The 15,450-nt window shown below is 41.7% G+C and overlaps 1 protein-coding gene across 3 annotated transcripts; it reads right to left on the bottom strand.

Moving 5' to 3' along the window:
* Positions 1 to 4,974: 4,974 nt before the first annotated feature.
* On the bottom strand, positions 4,975 to 13,601 carry atp6v1c1b (ATPase H+ transporting V1 subunit C1b). Of its 3 annotated transcripts, none has more exons than XM_066674257.1 (14): positions 13,513 to 13,601; positions 13,136 to 13,195; positions 12,080 to 12,248; positions 9,967 to 10,034; positions 9,457 to 9,542; positions 9,055 to 9,149; positions 8,668 to 8,759; positions 8,380 to 8,478; positions 7,760 to 7,828; positions 7,100 to 7,192; positions 6,830 to 6,923; positions 6,542 to 6,639; positions 6,297 to 6,420; positions 4,975 to 6,200 (listed from the first exon to the last, which is right to left on the bottom strand). In XM_066674257.1, exons 3-14 carry the CDS (start codon positions 12,209 to 12,211, stop codon positions 6,105 to 6,107), a joined length of 1,146 nt encoding a protein of 381 aa, XP_066530354.1. In that variant the 5' UTR covers positions 12,212 to 12,248; positions 13,136 to 13,195; positions 13,513 to 13,601; the 3' UTR covers positions 4,975 to 6,104. The 3 variants fall into 3 exon arrangements, with proteins under 3 accessions (XP_066530354.1, XP_066530352.1, XP_066530351.1); XM_066674255.1 differs by lacking the exon at positions 13,513 to 13,601 and adding an exon at positions 13,300 to 13,476; XM_066674254.1 differs by lacking the exon at positions 13,513 to 13,601 and having other exon boundaries at positions 13,136 to 13,292.
* Between the last annotated feature and the right edge of the window lie 1,849 nt (positions 13,602 to 15,450).

Below are 15,450 nucleotides of genomic sequence, written 5' to 3'. Positions count from 1 at the left end.
TGTAGACGTTCCCTCAGCCTCCTAAGGTAGTCCATTTCAGTCCCTCCAACAATCTCCGGCTCAGGTGGGGCCCCAAACACCAAGTCCACTGGTGTGCGGAGCTCCCGCCCGAACATGAGGGCAGCAGGTGTGCACTGGCTGGACTCTTGGACAGCAGTTCGATAAGACCAAAGGACCAGGGGCAGATGTTGGTCCCAGTCGCGTTGGTGTTGACTGGTGAGGATGGCGAGTTGAGTAGCTAGTGTGCGGTTGAATCGCTCAACCAGACCATCACTTTGGGGGTGTAGTGGTGTTGTCCTAGTCTTGTCCACCCCAAGCAGCCTGCAGACCTCCTTAAACACCTGTGACTCAAAGTTCCTCTCTTGGTCACTGTGGAGTTCGGCGGGGACCCCAAAGCGAGTGAACATCTCCTCCACCAGCTTTCCCGCAGTCGTAGTTGCACTCTGGTCCGGTACCGCATATGCCTCAGGCCACTTTGTGAAATAGTCCATGGCCACAAGTATGTACCGATTGCCTGACTCAGTGATGGGGAAGGGCCCCAGAACATCCACTCCTACCCGCTCCATTGGGGCCCCCACCATGTACCGTTGCAGTGGGGCACGGGACCGCTGAGTTGGTCCCTTCTGGGCTGCACAAGTGTCGCAGCAGTGCACATGTAACTCTACATCTTGTCTGCAACTAGGCCAATAGAACCTTCCCCTCAGGCGGTGAAGGGTCTTAGCATTCCCATAGTGTCCCATCCCCACTGAACCATGGACCAGCTCGAGTACCTGAGGTCGTAGCGATTGGGGCATTAGCAGCTGTAGTATGTCTTTACCCCGCCCTGGGGCATGCCATCTCCGGTACAGGAGGCCATCATGGATCTCCAGGTTGCCCCACTGGGAGTAATAGGCTTTCACCTCGGGTCCTTGTGCTGACACCCCCTTCCACTCGGGGCGCTGTGCACTCTCCAGCCAGCCCCTCACCTGAGCCAATACTGTGTCTGCCTCCTGGTGCTCTCCCAGTTGTTGCGGAGTCAGAGGGAGCCACCCTTCCCCACTGGGGGTAACCTGAGCAGCTGCTACCATCATTGCTAATTGGCCCCGCTCTTCTTGCCGTTGGCAGTGACGACACTTTTCCGCTATGCAGGGACGTCTGGAGAGGGCATCAGCATTGCCATGCTGACGACCTGCTCGATGCTGGATCTCAAAATCATATGCCTGGAGTACTTCTAACCAGCGAGCAACTTGGCCCTCTGGATGCTTGAAGTTTAAGAGCCAAGTCAGAGAGGCATGATCGGTGCGAAGGAGGAAATGGCTACCCAGCAAGTAGGGACGGAAGTGCCGTACAGCCAATACTACCGCCAACAGCTCACGTCGAGTGACACAGTAGTTTCTCTCAGCTCTGTCCAAGGTGCGACTGAAATAGGCCACAGCACGTTCCCTACCTCCAGACTGTTGGGACAGGACAGCTCCAACCCCTACGTTGCTGGCATCAGTGTCCAAAATGAAGAGTCGTTGGGGATCCGGATAAGCCAAAACAGGGGCCTTTGTGAGAGCCTCTTTGAGTTGGTCAAAGGCCGTGGCGCACGTGTTGTCCCAACTGAAGGGCTGGCCCTTGTTGGTCATGCAGTGGAGAGGACTGGCTATGGTGGCGAACCCTCTTATGAACCGGCGGTAGTAAGATGCCAGTCCTAGGAAACTCCGAAGCTCCCTGACATTCCTGGGGTACGGCCAGTCCTGAACCGCAGCCACTTTGGCGGGGTCAGTGGCTACCCCATGAGCACTCACCACATGCCCCAAGATGGTGGTCTCCCTCGCCAACAGCTGACACTTTATCGGGTTCAGCCGCAACCCAGCTTGCCGTATAGCAGTGAAGACCTCACTCAGGTTCGACAGTGCTGTGTCGAAGTCGTTGGCATGCACCAGCAGGTCATCCAGGTACACAACACAGCAGGTTCGGGGAATGTGTGCCAGTACTCTTTCCATCAGTCTTTCAAATGTTGCCGGAGCATTGCAGAGTCCAAATGGCATCACATTGAACTGCCACAGCCCTTGTCCCAGGGTGAAGGCAGTTTTTGGTCTAGCTTCAGGGGCAAGCTCTACCTGCCAGTAGCCACTGCGCAGGTCAAGGGAGCTAAACCAGCTGGAACCTGCAATGTGGTCAAGCGCATCATCTATCCGTGGAAGTGGATAGGAGTCCTTCCTGGTGACAGCGTTGAGAGGGCGGTAGTCTACACAGAAACGCCAGCGGCCATCCTTCCTCCTCACCAAGACAACTGGGAATGCCCACGGACTGTCAGAAGGTTCGATCACACCAGCAGCCGCCATCTCGCGGATCATATCCTCTGCCACCTGTCGTTTTGCAAGGGGTAGCCGGTGTGGGCGAAGGCGAATAGGCAGAGCAGAACCAGTGTCAATGGTGTGTTGGACTAGCCCAGTCCGCCTGCAGTCTCTGTCGCTGGCAGCAAAGATGTCTATGTTGTCATCCAGGAGGCACTTTAACTTGTGGAGCTGGTCATGGGTCAGGCCGGCCCCACTGCGTTGCCATAAGTCATGGACAGCCATGATTGTCTCAGCAGATGGGAGGATAGCAGACCCAGTTTTTGGGGCTTGGACGAGAGGCGGCGATGCTGGGTCACAGGCAGTAGTCGATGTAGCACCAGGATCCGGAACTAGCTGGGGCGTGGCTGCATGACAACTTGCTTGCCGGCTTTTGATCTTCTTTTTACTTATTTGGCCACGCTGGAGGGCAAAAGTCTTTGTGCCAAGGGTGATGGCCGGCCTCGACACATCAACACAGGCCTCCCAGCGGCTCAGCAGGTCCAAACCGATGATGCACTGGTCCTGGATGTTGGCGAGCCAGAACTCGTGTGCCAGCTCCATGCCCCCTGCCAGGATTTGCAGTAATTTCCTCCCCTTCATGCCAGTCCTCTCTCCAGTCACTGTCATCAACTGGGTGTCGGTTGGTAGCCACCCACCTGCACGTGAGTCGAGTGTGCTAGGGAGAACACCAGGTCGAATAAGGGAAATAGTAGATCCTGTATCAACGAGGGCTCTGCAAGGTTGGCCATCAACAGTACAATGCAAATATAGCCCTTTCTCATGACCTAGCCGGCCTACCAGCGTGCATCGTCCTTGGAGGGGGGTGGTTAGACGGAGTGGTGGTCCCCTCACTAGGCCACTCCGCTGTCGTTTCCCTGTGGCTGGGTAGCCCTGGCCTTCGGAGTTGGTGCAGGGCAGTCGCGTGCCACATGTCCAGGCTCATCACATCGATAGCAACGGTCTGTTATTCGCCATGGACGTCTTCGGGCTGTCCTGGGTTGAAGCTGGCAGACCTCTGCTATTTCCTCCGACCCCTCACTGTCAGCTGCTCTTGCATATGGGTGGTGGGCGAGAGCTCTCTGCTGGTGAGGTCGTGAAGAGAGCACTAACTCAGCTCGTTCGGCTTCGTGGAGGGCTTCGCTAAGAGACCGGGGCATGGCAAGGCGAACATGTTGGCGCAGCCGCTCCGGGGACAGACCTTGCAGAAAGGCATATAGGCTCAGCTCCTCCTGGCCAGCCGGGGGGAACTCCGGATAGCCACGCCTGGCATACAGCTGCACGTCTGCGGCAAAGGTGCCTAGGTTCTCTCCTTCTTGGCGACAACGTTTGGCTAGTTGTTCTCTGCTCTGGTTGATGGAATGCTGCTTCCCAAACCGCCTCTCCAGTGCCATTGTGAGGGCACGCAGGTTTTGCTGCTCCACTGGGGCCAGATCAAGGAGCACCTGCAGTGCACCCCCTTCCAACGCCAGGGCCAGGTGTGTGGCAGCCTCTTCGTCGCTCCAACCACTGTGCCGTGCCGCTAGTTGGACTTGTGAAAGATAGGGCTCCAGCGGTGTCATCCCATTGTATTTGGGTAGCTTGGCTAGCGTCTTGGGCATAGCTCCTGCCTGCTGTGAGCTAAACATAGGCGCTAGCGTAGCTGTTTCGCTAGCAGGAGAAGCTATATCATTAGCTACTAGCTCACCATCTTCTGTGCGTTGCAGGCTTTCACCCCTCCTCCGTGCCTGTGGGGGGTGGTGCCGTCGCGGTGCGCTGGCCCCATCTGGGAAGCCTTGCAAACGCTGATCGTTGGCTCGACTTCTTTGTCGCTGTATCACATCTTCCAGAAGGCGCAGATCCTGCTGTATGGCACGTTGCAGTTCCTCAATCTCTCTCTCCATTCTGGGAGGCGCTGTCATCCCACTTCTGACACCAATGTGACGAGCACCAGAAGAAGAAAGAGACTTCTTTAGCTTTTCTGCTGGTTTCCTGTGCCCACCTGGTGGTGTACCACAGAAACTGCACCTTTATTGACACAACCCAAAGCTTAACAACACAGGAAAATAGCCCAAGGTCATTAATTGCCATACTCATCTCGGTCATGGTGGCCACCCAAATTAACAATGCATAACTGACACCACAACCCATAAACAACAGTAAGAGCAGCACAACATCACTGATTAACTGAAACCATTAATAACTAGAACATCTAAGAATAAACAAAAACAGTCCCATGAGTCTCTGCACCAGTGGCACCTCCCATTGGCTGCCACAATATATATATATATTCCTGTTGGCTCAGGTTCAGACCAGGGATGTCCATAGAAGCCTACGTCCGTGTCCGTGTGTTGTTGTGTAGCTGCTTTACTATGTTTCATGTACAAAATAAAAAGTCCAAACTATGAATGTGCATTTTCAAAAGGCTGTCTCAAAGAGATTAATTCATACAGCCAGAGGCATTCATTATTTTAAGACATCATGGGATTTATTCTTTAGAAATACGTCATTTTAATGAACAGAGATCAGTTTTAAAGGTTTAATCAATGACTGAATGTGGACATGTTTTTTTTTTTTGAATGATTGGTGTTGTAATACATATTACTACTATGTATTTAGAATTAGACATAAACAGAAATGTGTAACTGGATGTCATCTACTGTTATAAAATAAAAGAAGGATATTAGTTTTGTACATATTTATTGATCTTTTAACACAGATTGTCGGACACAAATTAATTTAAATATAAATAAATCATGAATGACAGATAAAACATTAAGATCTTGTTTCTGACCAACATAATTAAACAGAATCACTGATACTAGAACTATACAACACACACAGGATTCATATTGGACACAATCACGTAAAGCCTCAGTGAAACAACACCTTCGTACAAAGGAACACGAGATCAGCGTTAGGATGTGTATCAGGCAAAAATATGCCACAGCTTTCACGGCTACTCCAGAGATTAAAACTGCTCAAGAGTCAGGATCATTTATCTGCTGTAAACATGTAGTATAGTAAAACATGCCAGTCAGAGCTGAACTCTGATTTACAATGTCTAGTTCCCTGTGGAACACATTCTACTATGTCAGGAATGAGACGATTGAGAGATTAGTAAAAGGGAAATAGTGGAGAACAAGAGATCACAGTAGAAGGTAAAACTAATGAAGAAATGCTTCTGTATTTTTGGGTTCAACATGCCTCCTCCCTGCAGTATGCCCTTCAGTATTAAGATATTTTCTACAACTTCAGGAGGCTTTGGGTATGGTCATTAAAAATACATGACAGCATTAAGCTTCAAAATAGCCACATGTTGAAGATTCCAATCTGCAAAGGAGCTACTTAAAGATGCCACAGAAGTCTGTTTTGTGTTAAACCTGATTTAAAAATTGTCAATGTCTGGGTTAAAATGTTTAATATAAACGGTGCACAAGGGAAGCAATCCAGAGACATGTACTGGAAGAGGTGAGGAAGACACATTTTACAGAATACATACCTAGTCCCCTGAAAAATGTGTATGGCTTGTAACACTGAGATTGGCAGAAAATATCTAATTCAGATTTTTATGACCATTAGCGGGATAGAAGTTTGATACAACACTTATTAATATTATTTTTCATACTTTTTCAAACTGCCAGTCTGATATAAATAAGCCTTCATTTCCATATTATAGCTTCTCAGGAAAACTCTTCATTGGAGCTCTTGCTGAATAGAGCACCCGATATGAAAATAACCATATTAGACTCAAAAAATACAGAATCATTTCCATAAACCTAAAGTTCCCTGCATTCCGTGGAAGTAAGTTGTGCTGGTGCAGTTCTATTTAAAATCAAGAAGGCTGCAGTCAATCTTGTAATAAACGTAGGGGTAATAATCCTGTTGGCTCAGGTTCAGACCAGGGATGTCAATAGAAGCCTATGGGAAAAGGCAGAAGTAGTTAGAAATCCTTGCCTTGTAGGAAATTAGGATAAAATTAGCCAAAACTTGGGATAAATCTATAGGATTTCTCACATCAATAATAGTAGCACTGCTGTCCAGATGCTTATAGAGCTCATGTAGAACCTCTCGAAGCTTCTTCATGTTCTTCTTATTGGGCTGTAAAAGCATAGCCTGGAAGTTGACTGGTAATCCATATCTATAGGGTTGAGATTATAGAGACTCTTATCTGAATCATATAAAATTATGAATAAACATAACATATTAACAAAAAAATCATGAATAATTAATAAATATTTAAAGTATAAACATCCCCACACCTCAAGACTGACTCTGTAAATACACGGAGAGCCTTGATGTGGATCCATGCAATGAAAGCTTCACTGAAGTTCACTTTTAGCCACCGGACCAAAGGCCCCTGTACACACATGTGAGGACAGGTTTAGTCAAATTCAGATAATAATAATAGTAATAATAAAGTACTATGCAATTACATGCAGGACGTGTACTTAGAAAATGTAAAATATAAATCAATTTTATTTAATTGTATTTGTATGTTATGCATGCTGCTATAGAAAAAAAAAAAGAAAACAAGATGGGCATCATACAAACTGCTTCTTTTTGTCTGTAGAGAGTCGTGTCAACTCCTCTTTGTCTGCCTTCATTTCCTCTTCATTATACTGGAAGTCACGGACCATAAACCTGGCACAAGGAGAATGTCAGTCAGAACCGAAGAGAAAGGCTCTATCAACAACACACACTGCTGAAACAAGTCTTACAGATCTTGTAGCAGCTTTAAACTAAAATAGGTTTAAACACAAACAAACACACACAGTCTCTAATATGTTGAGTATGTGTTTAGTGTTTGAGAAACCCACTTGTTTTCCCTGGCCTTGAGTTTGAAGTCATCTATGGCCTTTCGAAAGAGTGTGACACCGAACAGTCCACTGTCCTGGTCTTCAAACAGTAAGCTGTTAGAGAAGATGATGTGATATCAGAATAGTACTGCTACTCCATCATACAAACTACTGCATTCTGCTGCAGCCCTACCCTATCACTGCAGCAAAAGGATGCAGGGATATCAAACTTTACATTCAAGATATTCAAAAAAACAAGTTACATGTTGAATTGGAAAGTAATGCTTTTAACGATTTATCTAACTTCATAGCCAAGCAGGATATTCCACTATTCCTGATAGCTCTGTATGTGTAAGAGAGAGAGAGAGAGAGAGACTGCATGCAGGTTAAGGTCCTCGTTATTGTGTTTGTCACCAAGGCTACACAAGGAGGAGGGTAAATGGTTTCCATAGACACTGTCATGGCTAATCACATAGGTCATCTTGTCTGCTCCCCAACAAAGAAACAGATGTAAAACATATAAAAAGACTGTTCTTCACACAAAACCACATCACGAAAAACTGGGTTAACATCATAAAGTATTTGAGCATTTCGGAATCTCCATCCTGTGAAAACAGATAAGACAAAGATAGGTTGTGCTTTTAATGTGCAGATTTTCCTTTCCTGATGAACATGACTTACTTCGAAGATCGAGGAACCACCATCTCAGAAAGTGTTTCATATGTCTTATGCCAGTCAGGGTAACTTGCTCTGCAAAATTAAGGAATTGTTGTTTTTCAGCTACAGCTTAAGAAACAGCATAAATCACAGAAAATACGTTTTTTTTTCAGCTTTTATAACTTTAGCGTGAATGGGCAGCACTAAACTGCTGTAGGCTGAAGGACCAGACATTTGGAAATGAATTTGTTTTTATTAAATCACAAAACTGGAAAACAATACACAACAGGCTGTTTTCATAAGCTTCAGTATATGGACTTTATGAATTAGGGAGTAAGCAGTGAGTTCTCACACAGTATTTACACCATACGTAGATGTGGGCCATTTTATGCTACCACCAAGAAAAATAACACACGGGGTAAAATGACCAAATCATCAATTGCTTGGATCAGCTGCTGCACTTTCTGAGAGAATCTGGCCTACATTTAAAAAGAATTTAACAATCCAGGTTATTGAAAAACACTAGATGCCTACTGATAGACCAACTGATCAACCGAATGTAACGTTCACCATTAGCAAACAAAGACACAAGGATAACACCCAAATCACAAAACAAACTGAGGGAAAACCTTTAACTCACTTACTTTGGAACAACTACAATCACAGTAACAAGGTATTCCGAGTCAAGAACAAAATCCTCTTTTTTCACAATGTCAGCCAAGCTCCTCGTCAAAAGACTTCCCCTGGTGGAAAAACAACAAGGTTAAGAGGTCAGAGATCCCTCGGTTATGATTCTTGCATGCTTATTTCCCTTCATAATAAAAGCCTTTTGTTTGTTTGCATATGCACAAATATACAAACTGTTTTTACAAAATGCAAACTGTACAATATTGTACTGTACTGTAATGGATTATTTAAGCTTTTCCACTTACGCATTCTTTCTCTCCAAGCTCTGCAAGTTGCCTTTTATGCTGTTGTAGGCTGAAGCCCTGCCTTTCAAATCACCGTCTATCTGAGTCACTTGCTGTTATAAAAAAAGAATTAATATAATATATTAAAAGGTCAGTCTCTGGAAAAAAAACAAAAAAAAAACAAAACTACAATAAACGCTTGGATCTGTGCTTATGCTTTCTCAAAATATCTTCGGTTCTGGTAAACAAATGCAGGTTTTAAGGCTTTTAACAACAATAAGGCTTTTATTTCAACAATTCCCTTTGTTCATGTCTGATAAAATTAAACTCTTGCATGTTTGATTTTGAACTTATCTCTACTGTCATTAGCCTCTGAATGTATGATACACTTTTCTCTATGACTTATACCTTAGAAATGATGTCTGAGATGTTCTTCAGAGATTGTTTGATAGGATACTTGGCCATATCCCACTGGAACCTCGTGATGTAGGTGACTAAATCAACTGCAAGATATGAAGAATAAATTCAAAGTTTAGCTTTGCTTCAGTGTTTAGTATTAACAGCCTGTGCTAAAGACATCACCCTGAAAAGTCCTGGCTCAGATTTCTCAGCCTGTCAGACAAATCAAAGCCAATCGATCATTTAGATTGTGTTGCATATCTAGACTAATGTAGAATCAGGAGTCTTGACTGATGACTATTTTTGGCACAGTGTGACATTCCTGCTCAACCAGGGCTTAGAATCCCTATTTGTTGTGTGAAATGTAGTTGTGTTCACCGCTTTGTTTCACTAACAGCTATGTGCACTTACCTCCATTGGCCAAAAGATTCTCCTGGACTTTATCTCGACTGTCCTCTAAAACATCAGACATGTACTGGGCCAACTTCTTCACCACACTGAGGAGAAACAAAGAAATGACTCACAGATTCACAGCCTTAAAGAAGGCACTTTTTCAGTATAAAAGTATCTTGATCAAAGTTGATAAAAGCAAAGGATTTCTAACAAAACTCTTGGGAAATGTGTGAAAAAATACACTAATAAAAACAGGATTTTGTATTATTTAATCTAAACGCTTTATTTTCTGAAAGATTGCTATATGTATTCATTAATGTTTTCCTGGAGTATCCCATGTCTGTTTTAAACCAGCTATAAAAAGAGATTTATATTCATCATTTAATTATATCTACATTGTAATTACTCTATACAGGTGTTCCTCCAGTCCTCCAAAAAATAAATACATCTCATAAAGAAGAGGGAAACTGATCATGTTTTGCAAGATAATTCTATGAGCTCAACAGGATCTGTAAATGGAGCCCAGACCTTTCAACAAAGGAGTCCAATTTGGCGAGATCATCTGACAGACCCACTAGAACATCAAGGGTTCCCACCTATTCAGAAAGACAGAACAACACAAGGTTAAGCAAACACAATAAAAACACACTGCTCACCAGTGTAGGACTACAGGGATACATTATAAAGCAAGCCTTGGATAATTATAGTGTTTTAGACTTGTCTTCTCATTTCCTACACTGTCATAAAAATTCCTCACTGTAATGGTACCATTTGATGTCTCTGTGGTGGTACCCTCAACGGTACATATTATTACCTTTAATTAGGGAACATAATTGTACCTTAATTTATTATTATTGTAGATTTTAAAAATGTGTTGATTTCATACACACTGCGACCCTGAAATGGACAAGCGGAAATATATTATGATGATGATGATGATGATGACTTCATACACTCCATTTAATCTCCAGGACTTATATTGTGTTTTTTTTTATTTGACAAAGTTCTATAATGAAAACTTACAAATATTCACCTCTCCTTCTGGAGAAGAGAATGTAATGTACCTTTAGGGAACACAACTGGACTTTAAAACTGTTGTACCTTTAAAGATACATTTGCAGTTTGTACTTTTAGTGACCAATAATGTACCTCTACTGTACCTTTTTTTCTGAGAGTGTATAGTACAGCTTTTAGAACTGCTGTTTTGCTAGAGTTTGAGGAGGCCTGTTCAATGTTTGTTTTGTTGTTGTTTCTGCTAGCTGTCAAAGGCAGTTAAACGTCAAATAACACTATTTCTAGGAACCCAAGTACTTTAATGCAGTTGTATAACTGTGGTAGCTCTCTTCAAATGACCATTTTCAGTGGAGAAAATGGATAAGAGGAACTGCAGATATGAGTCATCATATCTAGCTATATCCCACCACTGAAACAGTAAACAACATGTCTCTGGTGACTCTGGTTACTGATGTTTTCTTTATGAACTTTTTGTTAACTATTTTAATGATACAGCAAATTATTTTCTGGTCTGCTGATTTGACATTATGTACATTGCTGAAATAATACAATTTTTGTGGCATATTAAAAAACTTTCCAGTAGTCATTAAACAGGAAATTTCACAGGAAACAAATGAACAACTCTACATGAACACAACAAAAGCCCCAAAGACAATAAACAGGCTTTTAATATATGATATGGGTTTGCAGCCATTTCGTCTTTATTTTGACTTGGGTTTGAATATTTACAGTCTAGATTTTCAAGCTCACTTGAGCTAATCCACAGCAGACACTCTTAGGGAGCAGGTTAGCCTTGGAAGGAAAGCATTTGCCAGAGTTCTCACTCGGAGCAGAAGAAGAGATCACATCACCCCCACCCTCAAATCCTTACACTGTTTACCAGTCTGTTACAGAATAGACTTTAAGTTGTTATTACTGGTCTATAAATGTCTTAATGGGGTAGGACCAGCGTATTTATCAGATCTGCTACAGAGATATGAGTCGAGCAGAGATCTCAGATCTTTAGGAACTAGTCGGTTAGTCCTTCCTCAGGTGAAAACTAAACATGGAGAAGCAGCGTTTAGCTCCTATGCTGCTCTTAAATGGAACCAGCCGACTGAGAACATTAGAAGAGCCCTGACTTTAGACACTTTTAAATCAAGCCTTAAAACATTTCTGTTTGAGCAGCTTACGACTCTGTTTAAAATACTCTGCTTTCTTATTCAGTAACGGCACTTTAGTTCCTTTCTTTTATCGTATCATTTTAAATTGTTTTAATAATTTATAATCATTTAATCATTTTACTCTTTTTATGTATTTTCTTTTACTGCAATATTTTAATTGTTTTATTGGACTTTTATGATCTTTATTCTTGCTTTTAATTTAACTACTTTTTCTGTAAAGCACTTTGAATTGCTTTTGTATAAAAGGAGCTCTATAAATAAACTTACCTTGCCTTGCCTTAATACTTCAGATGTTGGCCCATAAAAATGTTATTTTTATGCTCAAAATTGATCAACAATGAAAAATGTTATTCTTCAAATGTTCTTTGTTAAAAACTACTGTTATCAAATAATTGTAATTTATAGTATTCTGTTTTAGCATTATTTAAAAAATAAGGAGGCAAACAAAGTAGGTGATCAATCACCTTGAGGTCTGGAATGCTGAATTTGTTGTTGGTGGAGAGATTGGTGGAGAAGGAGGTGGTTGTGTTCAGTTTGTCCCATGTCTGCTGACAAGTCTTATCTCCAGGAGCCGAGATCAGCCAGAATTCAGCCATGACTTCACTCAGACAGTGCACCAGGCCAAGGAAACTCCTGAAATATTCATTAAAATACTAACATTAGGCAGTGAAGTAGGAGTTTGGCAAAACAATTATTATTTTTATGTTGCTTATGTACAGGATTAGAGAAAAGGGGCTTTGTAATTAAATTTTAACAAGAATTTAATCTAACATTCTTCTTGCATGTAGTTTTACAAAGGTGGGCAATATGATACCCTTTTTACAGCCAAAAGCCTCCAAAACAAAATGCAGTTTTACTGCCCCACAGCCTAACACCAAAGGGATAATACACATTCAGCCTATATTTGGCATTTGGTATGCTGACCTATACTCTTGTAGGTCTGCGCCAATGTGTCTCATTCTGCTGGCAATGATTTTATGGAGAGATTATACAAGATGTCAACAAGGGTTCCAACTTAAACACTAATTTTGTTCTGAATATACTGTGGACACTGCCAGTTCAGACTCTATCCAACCAAACATTTCATTACGTAGAGAATATAACCGTGCCTGTTTAGGATTTTACGGTATATAATGTAAGATTTAAATAATACCTGCTTCAGATGACAGTCTGAATGTCTGTATCATAAAACTAGATGCTTGTCATATCAGCCAGCCCTAGTTTTATATGCCCTCTTTTATTCCTCAAACGGCAGTCACGAGTTTCCTGATCAGAAGGGTTGCATTTCTTACTACAGTTTCATTTGGCTTTTCTTCTCCGTTCAATTGAGGAATTAAATCCAATCAAATGAATAATACTCTCATTATCCTGGACATACACCACGGAGGTCAGATAAGGAATACTTTGTGAGAAAATAAGTCAGTTTTGTAAATAACACGGTCAATGCCAATCTCTCTAGGAACGCTTCATGAGAGTAACGGACAATGGAAAATGCACAACGTTAACCTGGACAGACATACCAACTTGAATATCTCCTCTTCAGTAAACCATACTACGACCACGAGTGATTTCAGTACGTACTGTAAAAAGAAAGCACAAGATACTTCTGTTATTCAGGCTACTGTCACACAGCTCACAGACGCTACACATTCAAAGTCAGCTGACTCCAGAAGGAGGTGTTCACCACGGTCAAACCCTGCGTAGAATCCACAACGTCAGCTTCCGAAATCCCTCGCAAAAGAAAAACGTACAATAATAATTTCAGAAAATAACATTAAGAAATATACACCATGTCTGACGTCAGTTTAGCACTAGATAAACAAAACAAAACAAAAAATAATAAAAAGCAGAGGTCTGTTTAAAGGGCCACATTCCTGTAGTTAACAGATGAACACACCCAAACACAAACCCTCCTCTCCACTGAAGGTTCCTAGTGGGAAGTGCCCTGGGAAGCCCCCTGTTGGTGTGGAGAGAAATGACCACTGCTAAACGCTTGCAATAACTGTGGATGTGTGTACTATATATTGTTTATTCTAAGTCATTCAAAGTGGTGGGATGTAAAATGGTTTTGTCCCTCAGCTCAGGTTAATCAGTTATAATTTAAATGCATGCAGGACATTGTATGGTAAATAATAATCATAATAATAATAATAATAATAATAATATTAACAATAATAATAACAATAATAATAATAATAATAATAATAATAATAATATATGATAATAATAATAAAATATGATAAAATATTATATACTCACTATATATATATATAGTGGTGTGACATGGTGGCGCAGCAGGTAGTGTCGCAGTCACACATTTCCAGGGATCTGGAGGTTATGGGTTGTGACTGTTTGTCAGGGGTTTGGTGTGTTCTACCTGTTTCCTCCGGTTGCTCTGGTTTCCTCCCACTTTTGAAAAAACATGTTGGTAGGTAGATTGGTGACTCAAAAAGTTTCTATAGGTGTGAGTCTGTGAGTGAATGTGTGAGTGGGTGTCACCCTGTGAAGGACTGGCACACCTTCCAGGTGGTGTTCCTGCCTTGCGCCCAGTGATTCTGGGTAGGTTCCAGATCCACCGCAACCCTGAACTGGATAAGCGGTTACAGACAATAAATGAATGAATGAATGAATGAATACTCACTGTCCAATTAAAAACATGTATCTCCCAGAATAGTAACTTTAGGATAAGGAAATACCTTATTACCTTTGAAGTCAAAGTAAAAAGATTTTACTTAAAGTAATTTTGGAGCATTTCTACTATTCATCATGAAACTTTCACAGAATGTGAAGGACAGATGCTGTGTTCAAATATTGTAGTAAATTAAAACTTTTTTAAATTAAAACTCAAAAATTGAGATAAGTTTGTAATTGGAAACATTTACTCTCTCTCTCTCTCTCTCTCTCTCTCTCTCTCTCTGTGTGTGTGTGTGTGTGTGTGTGTTAGCATATCTGATTTCTTTGTTTTCTTTTTTGTTTTCTTCTTTGTGTGTTTAATTTTGTGCTCCTGACGATATATAAATATGGAATGTCTTGCAGATCTGCCTCCTTGCTTTTGCTAAATCTTCTAGTGGTAAAAAGAAAGAAATAAGATTTCCCTGTTTATCATTCTGTTATCTGCATTCTACAAAGCTTCATAACACTGTATTAGGCAAATGAGTGTGTATGCTATTGGGAGTGTTTGTAGCTGGCCTAAGCTATTTGCCCTTTTCATGCATCACTGTGACTGTGGCCTAAACCTCAAATTCATATAATAAACATGGTTTTCTCACATTACAAGGACTGTGGCCACAATTATTTGCACTTTTTTAGTGTTGAAAGTATTTAGCTAATTTTGCTAAAATGTCTCATGTGGGTCAGTTTATGAATAAGATATTAAATTATAGAGCTAAGTGTCAGAAAGTTTATGTCTGTGTTTATCTGAGTTACATTTTTCAAATAGTTGGAATGTCACCAGTGTAAAAATGTATTCATACTTCAAAGAAAAAAGGCCATTCAGTGAGATTTCCAATAGGCTATGGATGTTTTGTTCTGTAAACAATCATGTATTTGTGCTGTGAGCTTTGCAATCTGTTTGGGGAATCAACTGAAATACTTTGGCATACAAGGCAGAACTGGAGGCCATAATAAATATAATCTTGCTGAAAATTCCTAGAAAAACTGACCATGGATATTTGTTAATGACATCTTTGAGCATTTATTTTTATTCACCAACATAAGGCTTTGTTGTGGCAGCACTTTTCACTGTTTAAACATCACACCCAAAACAGCTACTAGGAAATACCACTAAAATCTATAAACAGGACAGCCATCTATATACAGTTCAAAAACAATACAA

Source organism: Hoplias malabaricus, chromosome 6 (genome assembly GCF_029633855.1).
Source record: "Hoplias malabaricus isolate fHopMal1 chromosome 6, fHopMal1.hap1, whole genome shotgun sequence".
NCBI lineage: Eukaryota > Metazoa > Chordata > Actinopteri > Characiformes > Erythrinidae > Hoplias > Hoplias malabaricus.
This window is presented reverse-complemented; position numbering and strand designations above follow the sequence as displayed.